This window comes from Limanda limanda, chromosome 14 (genome assembly GCF_963576545.1).
Source record: "Limanda limanda chromosome 14, fLimLim1.1, whole genome shotgun sequence".
Lineage (NCBI taxonomy): Eukaryota > Metazoa > Chordata > Actinopteri > Pleuronectiformes > Pleuronectidae > Limanda > Limanda limanda.
In genome coordinates, this window is record NC_083649.1 from 21,356,694 (window position 1) to 21,373,628 (window position 16,935).

The 16,935-nt window shown below is 41.5% G+C and overlaps 2 protein-coding genes across 2 annotated transcripts in view; one reads left to right on the forward strand and one right to left on the reverse strand.

The window, feature by feature from the left end:
- Nucleotides 1–1,871: 1,871 nt before the first annotated feature.
- Nucleotides 1,872–12,156, forward strand: p2rx1 (purinergic receptor P2X, ligand-gated ion channel, 1). The gene is made up of 13 exons (XM_061086521.1): nt 1,872–2,008; nt 4,738–4,882; nt 5,657–5,728; nt 6,091–6,160; nt 7,342–7,429; nt 7,545–7,625; nt 8,248–8,389; nt 8,510–8,655; nt 10,512–10,602; nt 10,689–10,754; nt 10,841–10,936; nt 11,311–11,544; nt 11,653–12,156. Exons 1-12 carry the CDS (start codon nt 1,872–1,874, stop codon nt 11,389–11,391), a joined length of 1,215 nt encoding a protein of 404 aa, XP_060942504.1. The 3' UTR covers nt 11,392–11,544; nt 11,653–12,156.
- Nucleotides 12,157–13,100: 944 nt separating this feature from the next.
- Nucleotides 13,101–16,935, reverse strand: part of camkk1a (calcium/calmodulin-dependent protein kinase kinase 1, alpha a) — a 70,382-nt gene continuing 66,547 nt past the window's right edge. The window contains exon 17 of the mRNA XM_061085898.1: nt 13,101–16,245. Within this exon, the coding sequence (XP_060941881.1) occupies nt 16,173–16,245 (73 nt within the window). The 3' untranslated portion in view covers nt 13,101–16,172. The remainder of the gene's footprint in view (nt 16,246–16,935) is intronic.

Consider the following 16,935-nt stretch of genomic DNA (forward strand, 5'->3'; position numbering starts at 1 on the left):
CCTGGAGAAACTCACACGGCTACAACTTTTTCTAAGATTTAAGACAGGAAGGGGAGATTAGACATTCGTCTGTAATTGGCTAAAACCTTTGGGTCTAGGGTGGGTTTTTTGAGAAGGGGTTTGATTACTGCTATTTTAAAGGACTGTGGTACATATCCTGATGAAAATGACAGATTGATTGCGTTAAGTAACAAACTATCAATAAGGGGCAGAATTTCTTTAAGTTATTTTGTAGGAATGGGATCTAAGATACAGGTTGTTGGTTTAGAACCTGAGATTATTTTGGTAAACTGATAACGGGTGATCAGAGAGAAGCTGTCTAAATAATGGGTAGGATTCTCAGCCGTTTCTGAGATTATTAGTGCCAATTGAGGGCAGGAGATGGTTGATTTTATTTCAAATAGTTCGAATTTTATCATAAAAAAAGGTCATACAGATATTGCTATTTAGGGATCGAGGAATACTGGGTACGGTGGAGGTGTGACTCTCTGTCAGCCTGGCTACAGTGCTGAAGATAAACCTGGGGTTGTTTTTATTTAATATGTTACCACTGCATCCGCCTAGTTGCCCAAACAATTCACAATTGGATAAAAATTGATATCTATGGTAGGTACCTTACTTTCTACAACAGATAATGATCACAAATAATGATGATTATTAGTGTCTGAAATCTTCCTGCTCACTGTCAAAAAAACTACTGAGTGCCCTTGACTGAGTGAACAAGTGAGCGATTTCGGACACAATGATTGACACAGTTTTTTTTTTTACAGTTGCAATCCCACCAAAGTCTAGACAGGGCTGTTTTGAGACAATGTCCAATGTATATTGATGTCTCCTTTGGAATAGGCTTAGCCACATCTAGATTTGGATTTTTGATTCCAGCACAAGATGTTCCATTCACTAATCTCTCGGGATTAGAAGGAAGTGCACACAAGTGAGGAAAAAAACATTTTCAGATGGAAAAACCTTTTATGTAATGTAGTTTTTATATCTAAACAATTTCATACCGAAATGGTAGAAATGTAACGGTTCACTTTGATTGCAACAACAGTGTGTTTGCCACCTTCCTTCCTCTAAGAGAGAGTGGAAATTAGAAATGCAAAGCACCTCAGTATAAGGAAGAGGGTGGATTGTTGGGTGGTTGTGAGAAACACACAAACCCAACGCAGAAATATGATAAAACATAAGAAGGCTTAGTGTCCTCATATGGTGACATGAGAGCAGGCAAACAAGCTGAAAAGTGACGTACGCTTTCTGTCTCTGCTGTGCAAGCAGGAAGAAAGTTGCGAGATAAGGTTTGATTGCACATGCAGGGGAGGGGTGTCCGCTGCATATGTTGCAACTGTTGAGTTCCAAACAAGTCATGACTCGTCTCCCCAAAAAATTAATTTATGCCAATTTATTGTGAAACTGAGGAATGAAAGAAAGGGAGGTAGTGAAAATTCAGAGGAGGCAGTGATGAGGTGAGTGACATGCTGCACCCAAGAGTGGGGAGAGAGAGAGAGAGAGAGAGAGAGAGAGAGAGAGAGAGAGAGAGAGAGAGAGAGAGACAGAGACAGAGACAGAGACAGAGACAGAGAGATAGACAGAGACAGAGAGAGAGAGAGAGAGAGAGAGAGAGAGAGAGAGAGAGAGAGAGAGAGAGAGAGAGAGAGAGAGAGAGAGAGAGAGAGAGAGAGAAACAGGAAGTCCAACACCTCCGGACTTCTTGCTTCAGACGTCACTGATGAAAGAAAGGAGGCAGAGGACCCTCGCCACCAGTGAGGAAAGAGTCAGAGGCGACCAGGAGGCACAGAGAGTGGAGTCTGAGTGCTTGGGTGAAGAGAGAGAGAGAGAGACCCTCCTCTCTGCAGGTCAGCCCATGACAGAAGATGAAAAGCCAGATCACCAATGCCTTTGCTGACTTCTTCTGTGAGTATGAGACCCCTCGCCAGGTGTTGGTCAGGAACAGCAGGGTGGGAGTGGTGTGCCGTCTGATCCAGCTGGGGGTCCTGGCTTACATCATTGGGTAAGAATCTCACAATTCGCCTACTTTTGCTGTGTTTGTTTTTCTATCTGGCAGATTTAGTATTGTCTGACATGCTCCAGGTTGCTTGGAGGGACGCAGTGTGATGCAGGAATGACCTCTCAGAGTGCACATTCCTGCAACTTCAGTATTAACGTACAGTTTGACATAAAACCTGACTGTGATCTTCATCTTGCATTGCATTTGAAAAAAAAGGGAAAAACCCTAGGCATCTTGTTTGACTTTGACCGTAGTCACTTGACAGGTGCTGTATGTAAGTATTAACTGTTTGAGTGATGCCGGGAGGGACGAGAACATGAGATGACAGGATCACAAGATCACCGTTGTTATACGCCTGTCTCAAGTTGAGACCAAGCAGCAGCATGCTTGATAACTTACGCATCATCCACACACTTGCTTGGACATGTTCTCATTGTTCCTTGGAAAGTCACTGTGGAGAGCGGAGACCTTGTTTTGAATTAATCTCACTCCAGATGACATCATTTTGGTGTCAGTTTGAGATCACTCACAGGCTGTTGTTTGTATGTTTGACATTCTTCCTCTGCACCTCTGAGCAGTAGAACCTGAGGAGCTGGATGTGATGAACGCGCTGAGACACGTGCTAACACAGATAACAATCAACCGCTGCCCAATTCACTGCCAAACAGCGCAGATATGTGTTACCTTCTGCTGCTGCTGGTGATCAGTGACCAGAACTGTGACAGAGAAAGACAAATTTAAGAACATTTCCTCTTGCTGATGGCAAGGACTCTTTCCCTTTGATTTAAACTGATTTGAAAAAGGCACACATGGTTTCTCTTTGTGGTTCACATCTTATCACTGTGCTTTAATCTTCACAAGCACCAGAGCCAGAAAAAGTTCGCCATGACCATTTCTGTAATATAAAAAAAAACTGATATAAATTAAAAACACATTATATTTTGCACTTTGCGCTGATACAATTTAAAAAAAAAAGTGAACAGCTGCAGAGTGTTCAAATGCTTGGCCTATGTTGGCATCAGGGCTGTGTGTGCATGACAGAGCTTGCACCCTGTCACCTGCCTTTTTGCAGCCATCCGGCCGCTTTTAGGTCGGGGCAGTGATGGACATGAACGAAGATGTGATTATAAAGCTGTCCAGATTCTCCTTCTCACGATTCAAGCACCGGGGCTGACAGGTCGGAGCAGCCGTCAGCCCGGGTCTCTTAGGCACTTGCAGTGAACCGGTGTCTCGCTGGTCGCCTTGTCCAACAGGAAGTTCTACATTTTTATTTTACCTTATACAAACACACTCTACTCAAACTTTTATTTTTGAGATATTAACTGGGAAATATTTCAAGTTGCACTTATTTTAGAGTTATAAGTTTCTTCTTTTACTCACTTATTCCTCATATATGAAAAGTGATGCACCACAGTTAAGCAGTAAACATACAACACAGAGCTTTTCATTAAAACAAATGCACAAATTGCCATTCATGGTTTTGAAAATGTTTTATACATCACTCAAAAGTGAATCTCTAAAATAAAGCATACACTAATTTAATGGACGAGAGCAGCAAAACCATTATGTCTGTTCTTTTAATTAATTCCCATCTTGTAGCTTTTAGGTTGACAAAAAAAAAATGCCAATCCACAGTTTGCATTTTACAGTGATTTGTTGGAGGTGGATTTTTTCATTCATTCACTCTAATTTGTCTTCACAAAACGAAGACTAATCTCGGCGCCACAGTATGGTGGAAGGAGAAAGCCCTCTCAGCACATGAAGGAGCTGCCTTGTCTCTGCGTCGCCTACTGTCGGAGCAGATACAGATCTCACTTAGACTGCTGTTTCGAGCAGATCCTTCCATTATTTCATGCTCATGCGTTTCTTTATTCCGTTAATGTGCTCTATTTCTTATTCCCCCCTCCATGTCCGCTTCAGTGTTAGCTCCAACTTACATAATTTGATTGGCCCAACTGATAGGCTCATTATGCACCTTATTCCTCTGTGCAAAGATGTTTCTGTTCGTCTGTTGCTGTAAGGTGCTCTCATTGTGCAAAGACAAATGAACGTGTGCAGCAATGCAAACTGTCCTGCAGGCTTTCTGCCCGGGGATAATTACTTTTCACAACCTAGCTCCACATGCATGTGTGTGTAAATACATTATCTGTCCAGTGCAGGCCAGCTGTTAGTCATATCCCTCCTGGCCATACAAAGAGTGAGCAACACAATGAGAAGCTTCACTCTGCAGAATTCAAACAAGTAGTGCACTTCAGTGTGAAGTCGGTTTTTGCTTGATGCCAATCCTTTTATGTGATGAGGGATTCAGGCACTTGTTCTTAATTTAGTCAAGGCGACGTAGCTGCAGTTTTTCGCCAGAAAAAAAAGGAATAATTCATCTGTGAATGAGCACAATAGCTCTACTGACTGAAACTGCAATTACGCACGGTGTGTTTACTTCCAACTTGAGCTGATTTAAACTTTTGACTTCTATCTATCGTGTTACTTTTTCTTACATATTTTGAAACTGGTAAGTTGCCACCTTGAAAAAGAACTACTTGTAAATGTCAGAGACAATAACATTCACATGTGAGCCTGTGGGGTGTGCTGATGGCATCTGGGGTCACTGTGCAGGCTATCAACATCACACATACACATGCAGTCGCCTGTGGGGTTCAGATGTTTGGCTGAGGTCGAGTGGGAGTTTGAGGTGCTGACATGCCTGACAGGACACTTTGTGTGTCTCCCTACAGATGGGTTTTCATCTACGAGAAAGGCTACCAGTCCACGGACACGGCAGTCAGCTCCGTCTTCACCAAAATGAAAGGTGTGGGCTACACCAGTGTGAATGGATCTGAGAGAATCTGGGATGTGGCTGACTACGTCTTCCCACCACAGGTAGGTGGTTGCCAGTGAATGGTGAAGATTTTTTTCTTGCACCTGATACAAGTTACCGACCAGTGTTTAGATTATATAAAATCTGGGTCGGAGTCAAATGTCATGACATCCACAGTCCATGATTCCAGCTGTCAGAGTGATTAAACATCAACCTGAGTCAGACGAGCTACGTCAAATGCTTTGTTTACCCAAAATGCTTCTGGTTCAAGTTATCTGTGGGAAGCAAAGACAGGAGTACACAATGAAGGCTGTCATGTTTGCTCTGAGGTGTGGGTGTGTAGGTTTTGGTTTGGCTTTAAGAGTAAGTGAAGAAGACATCTCTGTGTTCAAGTGTGAAACTGGAGCCAGCAGCGAGGTAGCTTAGATAAGCACAATAACTAGTCACAACAGATAGCCCGGCTGTACATTGTGCTTCAAATAAGTTAGAAAGACAAAAAAAATGTTATTTAATGAGCTTTAAGAGATGCTGGCAGATTATTTACCCTTCATATAGAAAATAACAAGACTGTTATTTACCCTAGGTGCTTCCTGTCATTTCCAAAAAATGATTCAATATGAATGATTATTCCTTTATGTTGAAAAATTGTGGGGAAGCAACATTTTTAATTTGAATGTGTTTGTGATATGAGCAGGGTTACAATGAGAAACACCCGATTAATGTTTGACAGTCCACCAACAATAAACTGAATGTTGCAGAAGAACCATTGTGTCATTTTATGGCACAAATGAATGGATATATAATAACATATTCCTTCCTTTAATCCTAAACCTCAGGGGGACTCATCCTTTGTGGTGATGACAAACTACATCATAACTGAAGGTCAGACTCTGGGAAAATGTCCAGAGGTATGTGAAAAGGCTCTTTGGTTTTCATTTCTCTTTCTCACTGTTTTCCTCTTCCCCCTCTTTTTTCTTTGCGTCCGTCTCACTTCCATAAATAGTAATACAAAACGGAAACTGTGTCTCATTCCAAGACTGTTTGTGTAAATGGGTAATTGTGTAGCAAATTGCAGAAAACTCTATTTACGTTTGATGGTTTCAAGATGACATAAACAGTGGTTCCTTGTGTGCTGCAGAGTATCCCAATAAATGCAAAACTTCATTTTCACAATGTCATGTGATTTTCAATTTTAAATCCTTGTAGTTTATTCACTTCCACATTCCACTGTTGCTTACACCCACTGACCCCGATCTCTTGTTTACAACAGCTCAAAGGCAAGAACAACTGCAGCTCGGACGCCGACTGTGAAGGAGGGAATTTGAAACGTACGGGACATGGTAAATCCTGACGGCCTGACAGTGTATGACCAAGGAAGTCCCCACTGAGGAACCGTCTCGTTTGTCTGTGGCCAAACTCAGATCAGTCCCGATCTTTGGCTTTTCATAAGCTTTGTTTTGTTTCCCCGGAGACGAAAAACCTGTCTTATACTTCTGTAAAGCCAGTGATGGGACTGTGATGTACTGAGGGAGGTAGAGGATCATTCTGGAGTAGTGTATTTGCAAAATGGGCAGTGGCTCTTAAGATCTGCCATTGGATGGGCTCACCCAGTATAAACTAAAACACACCAGATCTTACTCATCACTGTGGCTGCTAGGGTAAACACTCGCACGCAACTTACGCATTGCTTGTCTCATACGCAGAAAAAAACTGATTTATATCAACAACCTAGCGTTAGCAACCAAACACATAGTGTGTGTTCTAATATCATGTGGATCACCCTGCCTTGAGTAAGTAGACACAAGCATATAAAAACAGGCGGTGAATATGAGCTCAGAAACAAACCGAGATATTAAAGCCAGCCAGATGAAAGCGTTTTTTTAATAGGTTCAAACATATACTGCATTGATGTTAAGTTCAAAGAGCGCTTATATAAATGTATAGTCCCCCATCTGTCCCAGGGTTAAATCTGAAGCCATTAAAGTCCCCTGTGTCACACTTCCCCTTCAATAAGACCAGTGTTAGCTAAAGCTTTAGATCTGTCTGTTTCATACCAGACAATTTCACCTTGAGGTGCCAGTGACTCTACAGAGGCGGCCAACTGTCTCTGTGCTGGAAGACAAGTAAACATAAGGGGGGTGGAGGGCCTGGAGCTAAACAGACAGATGTAGTTTGGTTAAAGGTCAGAGATTGAAGCCAAGTGACCCAATGAGAGCCTTTTGGGGAACTGTCTGTGAACTCCCCCTGCCCAGGATGAGAGGAACTGATACCAACAAAACTACTCACACGGAGAGAATTACGTGTTTGGATCGGGGCCAGATAAAGGAAACGGCTATTTCAGCGTTTTGGTCCACTTTTATATCTCCCTCACTGCTCTTGATGCTAATTCAAGATAAGATGACGGGTGGGGGCGGGAAATGTTTAGATGTGCTTCAATGTTAAAGCGAACGCCTTGTTTCTGCTGCTTGAAACACATTCGCTTCTGTTTTAATTTTTTCTACATGGTAAATTCTGTTTCAAGGGCAAATGACAGGAGTCTGTGTGAACACCACAAAGACCTGTGAGGTGTTGGCTTGGTGCCCTGTTGAGGATGATCACGTTATACCAAAGTACGTGGAAACACTGAACTATCCATAATGTGATGATAGATTTTGTAGTGATTCTGTGTTGTTTTTAAAGCTTCTCAACATGCTGTATTTTATTCTTTAATCTTTTCCATTTCAGTCCTCCTCTGTTGATGTCTGCCGAAAACTACACTCTGTTCATCAAAAACTCTGTAACCTTCCCCTTATTTGATGTCACAAGGTGATGGACCTCATTCATGTCAACTTACATTTAGCTTGGCAGATGCAAAATGTGATTACAACTAGAGAAACTAGGATGGCACTCAGCAGAGCGCCTACCTCCGCCTAGGCCCAACAGTTTCCTCATAAAACCACAATTAAATTCACTGAATCTGGATTTTTATTTGGATCTGTGGCAAATTGCACAACATCATTAATACCACTCTCCTAAACATCCCTGGATCTTTTCATCCAGGTCCATGAATTATTCTCTGACAAGTCAAGGAATATGTTGAAAAAGCACCCTTTAAATCCATTTCAGTCATGCTGTAGATGATGAAAATGATACTGTTGTGTAACTTGCTTCAAGAAAAACAAATCATAAGAAATCAGTTGGAGATAGAGTAATTTAATTTATCATCAAACATCTATCCATCTATTCATCCATCCATTAACTATACCAACAATCCTTTTAGAGTGATGTGGGGCTGGACCCAATCCCAGCTGCATACAGGGCTGACATATAGAGACAAATAAACCATTCACCTCTATTTGCAATTTAGAGACGCTGTTATTTAAACAAATTCATGTAATACATTCTGTTCGCCTGAAGTTTGCACTTGAACATAAATCTGTGTTTTCAGGAGTAACCTGGTGGACGGCATTGACGGTGCATACATCAGCAAATGCTTGTTTGATCCGAAGGATGCTCCACTGTGTCCAATATTCAAACTGGGAGACATAGTTAGACTGTCTGGTTTTGATTTTGAAACAATTGCCAGAGTGGTAAGTTGGCTGCATAAATTCAACACTGAATATGTTGGGTTCAATTTTTTGGTGCCTTGTTTGGTTCCTTGTGTTCCAGTGGAGACTTGTTTGATGTATCATGGGCTTGTGTCTTGACAGGGAGGGGCCATTGGTATTGTGGTCGACTGGACATGTAACTTTGATGCGGCTGAAAGACACTGTAAACCAGAGTACAAGTTCCATGGTCTGTATGGAAACCCTCAGGAGAAAGACAAAACCAGAGCATCGGTGGGCTACAACTTCAGGTGTGTAAATACACTTCAGTGAATTAAAAGGAGCAGTGTGTATGATTAAGGTCAATCTGTTGGCAGGGATTAAAGCATAATTATATGTGTTGAATTTGTGTGTTTTGTACTGACTCTGAACTGTGCAGTCAGTGTGTAAATAGATGATTGATAAAGAGGTGTACATAAAGAAGAACTGTACGAATGTGAGAATGAATGTATGAATGTGACCTCTAGCGTAAAGCACTTTGAGTGGTTGGTAAGATGATGATGATACCTGATGCTGTTTCACCAGGTTTGGGTCAGTCAGCGTTGAGGGGAGAGAATTCTTTGAAAAGGTTGAATTTGAAAAAAGAACTGACAATTTATCAGATTTTATTTCAGAATGTGGTTTGAGCTTCTTATCCAGTTGCATTTGTCCTTGTAACTCAACCATTACAGCATGTTCATTGCCATTGGCCTTGATGGTGATGAGGCTAACATTAATGTTTTGTTCACCCTGATTGTGACATGACTCCTATGCCAGCCTGAAGAAACCACCATGAAGCATATATATCTACTGCAGTTTTTTATTGTTATTTTCCACAATTGCAGATGAAATTGCTAATACGATTTTTCTTTTTAAATTGTGAGTAGCTTTTTGACATTTGGGGAAATAAGCTTTTTCACTTCTGTTGAAAGTGAGATAGGGAATTTGATACCACTCAAGTGACTGTACATAAAGTGTGAAGCTGGAGTCAACTGCTGGTTAGGAAATAGGGGAAATGGTTATTTTAGTTCTGTTTTACAAGATAACACTGTAGAACACCACAAAGTGTTGGTCGTAGCTTCACTTTTCTTGTGAGAGAGGATACATGGAACACCATGTTACTTTGTGGCTTTACAGGTGCTGGTAAGAATATTGTTTGCTGCTAGCTTTGGATGGAGCCAAGCAACTGTTTTCGCTGTGTCCAGCTTTTGACTTTAACTAACCGTCTTCTGGCTGTACCTTGTCTTTCACATTATCCTGTTTGTCTAACGTGGACAAGGAGGTCCAATACTCTGGCACCATTTCGCTCAGTCATCTCTTGTTTTGTGAAGAAAAGATATCTCAGTTGCAATTACCTCCACCAGCGTAGTCATGTTTTCACCGGTTCATTCATTTGTTTGTTTGTAATCAAGATTACTCAGAAATTATAGAGCAGATCCGCAAGAAACTTTGTGTAAAGATGCAGTGTGGGTTGGGAAAGAACACATTCAATTTTTTTTTACATAGCCAGACAGGAAGTTCTGCAACAATTTCACCATTTAAAATCAGTAAAATACTGTTGACAGACATTTCTTTTCTCCTGATGGAATTCCATCTATATTTGTACACTTGATTCTCCATGCACTGAAGTAAACTCTCTGTTGGCTCCTGCTCTGCTCCAGGTCTGTGTGTGCTGAATGCAGTAAGGCCTCAGTACAAACACAGTTTATAATGTTTACTCGCCGTCAGTTCAAACGGCTCAATGTGGCTGCTGAGATCTGTCTCCAACTGTCACTTGTTAGTATTCAGAGTGCTCTGCGAATCATCTATTCTCTCTGAGCTCACACATGCACAATCACTACCAGGCTATTATCAACATAATGGTAATGCTACTTGGCTGTAGGGTTGTTGACTGTAGTTGCTGGGGTAGCCTTCAATACTATCCTACCAGTATCATTTATTCATTAATAAAAATGAATGGGTGTTTTCCTTTTTTTACAAGATAAATCTAAAACCTTACAAGGGAAATGTGTTTTGTGAAGGTTTGCCATATAACAGTAAATTAATTATAGGGAATATATGTGTAAAATGTAAATATTTACTAAATGCTTTATCAAAATATAGCTTTTATTGTTGTGACATATTATAGGTATGCAAAGCATTATATTGAGGACAAAATTCAGAAAAGAACCCTTCTCAAAGTCTTTGGGATCAGATTGGATATCATTGTGCAGTCCCTGGTAAGTGATGTATTTACACAAATTTCTTATTTGAGCATTTGGACGAAAATATATATTTTGAATAGTTGACACTCTGTTGTTCACAGGCAAGAAAGTTTGATATCATCCCGACACTGACGGCTATAGGCTCTGGAGTGGGCATTTTTGGAGTGGTATGTTGCACCTGTAAGAATTGTTCATTGCTTGTGAAACACCTTTAATACGAACTAATATAACTCTGTTTGAAATGCTTTTTCAGGCCACTGTCGTATGTGACTTGATGCTGCTCTATCTGCTGCCTAAAAGAGAGTTTTACAAGAACATGAAATTTAAACATACAGATTCACATGTACCGGTAAGATCTACTACGTATTTAATATTTTAAGTATTGCATGTCAGTTACTGCTGTAAACAGAAGATGGCAGCAGAGGTGCATTTAACAGTATCACTACGAACAGAACCAGTGCTGACAAAACTACTGCATTCTCCTTTATTATTCTTTATCTAAACATGCATTTCAGTTCTTGTGAAGGACGGCTACATAGTAGAGCCAGAAACCCAGGAACAGTAAACTTCGGAATTAACGCTGTGTTTATTCCCATAACATTTGTGAGCACAGCTGAACCATCTGTGCTTTGTACAGTGGAGCCATGTATCTGATTGAAGCTGACATCTCAGATTATCTCACCCAGAAACTGTCCCTATTTCACCAGAAATTTTTTTTTACAGCAGGACAGTGAGTTGCTTGATTTAGACACAAGCGTCTATTCCACCCTTGAAGCAAATGCAAGACCAATCCAACGTGCATAGAGGTCAAGACAGTAGAGTAGGTGCTTCTTTTCTTTGTGATGATGATGAGAATCCTGATTTATCTGAGACGTCTCTACGGCTCCTGTCCTGTGTTGCTTTTATTCACAGGAACCTGACTCAGAGGCCGGTAGCATAGAGACAGATGTTTCTAAAGTAAGCCATTCACACTGTATACCTTTTTTTATTAAAATATATGAACCATTTGCTTTAATTTCATGTCATGATGGTTGATTCATTCATGTATCTGCTTTTCTTGTGTAGAAGTGACCTAGGGGGCCAATGTTCATGCCAGTTGCCATGCTGGAACCCTGCCCTAGACTGTGCAAGACAACACACACACACATTCCCAAATGGACTTGAACCGAGAAGGAAAAAGTCAAAAGACATGGATACACAGGCCCTTGATTTCTTGCAGATCTCCTGCAGAACCTCTTTTCAACATCCTCCCACTCTTAAAGCCATCCTGAGAGAATAAGACTCTCGCTGTCGGTGGCGTAGCTCAGCTTTATGTGTACTTTATTGGGTGTAGCTTGGTTTGCTTCTGTTCACACACTGGGTGTAACCTGCACCTTCCTTACTGTTTTCCACATCCGCACTGGTGGTGGAACACCTCCTGGCACGCTGCAGTGATCCTGTGTGTCTACACATCAACATCATCGTTACTCATCCTCGGCCTACGCGACTGTCTCTGTCACAGCAGGACACGCACGTGATGGGTGGACGTGCCACCGTCAGAGTGACTCATCCCTTCCCAAGTGAATTCAATAAAAGATGTACAGTGATGTTCCCGATGTTTCTCTTGTCTCACAGTGCAAGTCGTTAAACAGAAAAACATCATATGCAAAATATCAAAAATGTAATATTTTTTTTCCATTGTCTATGATTATGTGTAGGTCTATAAAAGTAAGCCAAAAAAGCAGCTTCTTTCTATATTGGTACATTTTTACATTGTAATAACTGCATTGCTTAGGGATGTGCCAGGCGTCTGTTTTCATACGAGTGACCTATGCAGGCGAGTGAGTACATTCTGAGAAACGCACAAGACAACACAAGACTGAAACATCCAGAAACAGGGACGGCAGGCGCCTTCACCACACACACAAGGACAGTTACATAAGATACACAGCAGCCACTCCAACGGCCTCTGACTTCATGTGCTCACTCGCTCTCCCACAGTCCTCCTAATTTGGATACAACAGTCACCTGAAATCATGAGAAATTAGTCATTCACTTTACGTGCTTCAACTGGAGCGACTGCCCCCATTGATTTCTCCTCTGTGTTTCACTGCTGCCACAGCACGTAGCTATAGAGAATTTAAGGTGGGCAACTTCTGCCAAAGCTGCACATTCCCTTACATGTTTGAGCCTGTATTCCCATATCGAGGGACCGGCAGCAATTATTGATTAAGTGGGAGTTTTGAACAACATCCAAGATAAGAAACTCTTATGGATTATCTACCAGGATCAGAAGTGCCACGTTTTAAAAAGAACATGTAGGTGACCACTACGGACATTCAAATTCATCATGTCTGGAACAAGTCATGTAAAAGTAGTTCTGGAAGTATGAATGGTTTTCCTATAAAAAAAAACTCACACACTCCCTTCAACAATGAACTTTAGGCTAACAACTATTCAGATTATTTCTGATATGTTACCAAAAGAAAAAGGCAGGACAGCTCTTAAGGGGAAAAACTTTTTTGCTCATATATTTCAGTTCAGGAATGAACACAAACAAATTAAAAGGCATTATAAATGGTAAAAAAAAAAAAAATCATTGTCTTCTTGTTTAAATTTCCTCAAATTGTGATTCATGATATTTGAGGTATTAATATATGATCAAATAATTTTTGGCTGGGTGATAGAGAAGACCGCTCCTGAGCTCTGAACCTGGCTCATACAGTACTTTGGTGTTATGCATCATTTCAGAAGTAAAACCCAGAGAGTTCCAGAGTTGTACAACTTTCACAATTCTGTCATCATGCAGATATGCAAACCAAAACCAGTTTATTCAAAACCAGTTGAGTTGCTGCAGTCGTTTCAGCGCAGGCAGGAAAAGAAGTTTCAGAAACATATTTTGAGTTTCATTTTGTAAAAATTCTCAAAAACCAAGCAGCAGCTCTGTGTCATGCAGAGAGTGATGCATCAAAGAGCACAGGAGATTATGAGAGCATACAAATACACAGTAAATATGGTCTTTTACAGGTGAACACAGTTTTTTCTCTGGATTAATTACTGTACAGTGTCTGACAGGTGCCAGTAGAAGCAGTAATTTCAACATTTATGTGTAAGTGGGAAAAAGTGCAAAGATTTATATATAAGTGATGTTTTAGCAAGAACAACTAAAGCATGCACAAAAGGATGATTGGCAGGAGTCCTCTGACATGAGCCAATAATGCCCAGATGATTAAGACGACAACATTAATGCACCTCTAACACACAAACACACACAATGTAAAGCTGGACACACCTACGTAAAAAATAAATAAAAAAGATAAGTGTTACACAGCATTTAAGCAAATAAAACAAACATTTCGGAATTTTTTACTTTTTGGTTCGATCAGCCCTTCATTGAAGGTTACTCTGCAAACACACCTCCCTGCTGTCACTTACTGCACCTGATCCTCAGCACAGACAGGAAAACAAAAAAGAGGAGCACAATCCTCGGACACAAAGTCACACAAAGACATTTTAGACAATGATATGCATGCCTCGACTGTTTTCCTGAACATTAAAGTAAAAAATGATATAAAGATCTACATTCCCCAGGAGCCACATGATTTTTGATTCTGTAATTACGTCACTGTCTCTATGAGCACAAACCCAGAAACATGGACGCCAACCTCACGGGAAATACATTTCCGTTCAGGCCGCACAACGCCATCTCTCTTCTCTGCACTTGAGTTAATATCCTGCACTGGAGGCTACCGAGAACCAGGCTAAGAGAGGAAAAGTGAAGCACTGTGCTGCCTGTTTCCGATCAGCTTGTTGCTGCTGCTGTTATTGTTGGCAGCCCGGATCTAATCATAACATTGAGATGCTCCTTTCTCACTGTAGTTTGAGTGTTTAGATCCAAACTTTTTTCCCCCCAAGGGGGTAATGTGCAAGACCAGCTAAAAAAAGGGGAGGGGGGGAACAAATTGAGTTATATAAATAATACAAATGGGTTATCTGAGGCAGAGCTGCTATGGAGGCAGAAATGTTCTCAGCTGGGTTGAGTCGGCTCAGACAAAACAAACACAACTTAATCTTAGAGTTAGCCAACCAACCCCGAATGGCAAACAAGGGGCTTGCATGAGGAGACGATCCCATTAGCCCAACATTTCCCAGCTCTATAAACTTGACTGGCCCAGGACAACTAATATAGGGACTGTGCAAACAGTACCAGAGTGGGGAGGGGGGTTACATCTTAAAACTGTCCCCAGCCTGGTTGTGTGGACCCGACTTATACAAACGAAAACCTGCAGCACCCTCCCCCAACACATTGTATAGTACTGGGTGGGTAAAACGTTAATAACTGAAAAGGAATAAATATAATGAAGTGTGATCTCATTTAACCATTTAAATATATTTATGGAACAATAAGGCCATACTAATAAGGTTGTTGTCCTGCACATGATACACAAACTTTAATGACTGTGAACACCAGAGTCATCATGTGTGACTATTTGATTAAATCTGTTGAAATCATTCTCACAACGAACTGACAGAGTATATTTGGGGTGTTAATAATAAAGAGACCCTTCTCAACTATGACTACCCTCCCCTCATTAACAGTAACATTAATGACCTCCCCACCCTCCCAGCCTAGATATTTCTGAACAGTCACTTCACCTGGATGATGCTGCACAGGTTGATTTAATTCCATCTGCATGAGCGCTAACTGGACAATTAGCCGTTGGAAAAAACTGGAGTCAGGGAAGTGTGGGTAGTTTCTAATCCTCGTCCTCAAACAACACGCACCTTAATGGGCTCTATTCTCTGTCACACTGAATTCACATCAAACAGTAGTGTGTGATGTTGTAGTTAAGTATAACAATGTTCGAGAACCAAAATCTGATAAACACAATAGATTTGGAGAGAAAAATGGTAATCAGAATAGTAAGAGTTACACGCATCGACCGCAGGAAACGTCACACTGAAATGTGTTCAAACAAAGCCGCTGTCTGGTGTGTGTGGTCACCCTCAGACATCCAACCGGGACAATGAAGGCAGCACATGAAGTACTTCGGCCTTCAAAATAAAAGCTACTGATGGCACATACATAACAAGGGTGTGAGACGATAACACTGAAGATACATTAAGACATCTTTGTACAATATTAAAAATGGCCGATCACTGATCAGAAATCAAAAGCCATGTACGTCACTGAAGAGACGGTATAGTGTCATTTACATGCTGAAGTCTGTGATGAGTTTCTCGTCTCTTCAGTGGGTTGACTGTGACTGATGATGGGGCGTAAAGTAAAACTCTCCCCCACCACAAAACAGTTTAATGCAAGTGAACAAACATTTCCTTGTCTTTTTCTGCAACACAATACTTTGATCCAGAAAATGATCAGAGCTCCTCTCATTGGTTTATCCATTGCATTGCCCATAGTGGTTGAGCAGGTGAGACGATCACACTTAGTGCCAGGAGACCCCACAGTGAAGAAGGAAACTGGGGGAATAAGAAAGGATCGACTAGAAGCAAAAAAAAACAAAGCAAGCCTGAGTGTGAGAGGTGAGCGAACAGTAGTCCAAGCACGGGGGTGTAAAGAGGACGGAGTTCTGTGGACGGCAGACTCAAGACGAGGGCTCGTCCTCATGCAGGTCCTCCAGCTCTCCCTCTCTGGGTCCGTCTCCTGTGCTTCCCTTTCTGAGAGAAGAAATGAAAGAGGGAGAGAAAGACAATATCAACATTTTGTCTGTCCGGTAATGTGAAGCCGGAGGACCGCGGCGAGGAAAGAGTTCCAAGTGATGACACTTTGACAAGGTTAGGCAGGTTCTTCCACCTTTTTTTGTAACATGATGAAGGTTAAAAATGTAACAGCGTAAAAATGACAGCAGTAGGGAGATGAGGAAATTACAGAAGGGGAGAGGATCAGCATCCATCACTTCTCATGATGGTGGATAAGCTGATGGCAAGCGGAGGAGTCTAAGAGGATGGCAGGCGCAGCGGCTGGTAAACGTTGGACAGACAGCGAGCCAGACAGAGTTTTACCTGAGAGAGGGGTGGAGTTTTAAAGAGGGCCGGAAGGGCCACGAGTCCCTGCAGCAGAGTGAGAGAAAAAGATGGGAAAAGTCACAGGTGAGAGGGCGGAGGTCACCTCAGGAGGTCAGAGGCGTGGTCGCTGCTGGAGACGACATCCTCCACCTCCACAGTCCACCTCCTCAGGATGTCGTCATCATTTGGATATTTGATTAAAGGCTTAAGCTACTGTTTCTTAAATGTTTAAATTTGTCCTGCTTCATACCAATGCACATTTGATGAGTTTGGTAACTTTATTTTTAAAATGCTACAACTGGGACAAGAATGGAGACTATCTTTCCTTGAAGTCTGTTGTTG

Bases quoted from the DNA above. Each gene is read 5' to 3' on its own strand.
- p2rx1 (XM_061086521.1), top strand. From the start codon at position 1,872: ATGAAAAGCCAGATCACCAATGCCTTTGCTGACTTCTTCTGTGAGTAT. The intron at 7,430-7,544 runs GTACGTGGAAAC...TTTCCATTTCAG, and splicing joins GATGATCACGTTATACCAAA to TCCTCCTCTGTTGATGTCTG. The intron at 8,656-10,511 runs GTGTGTAAATAC...GACATATTATAG, and splicing joins TCGGTGGGCTACAACTTCAG to GTATGCAAAGCATTATATTG.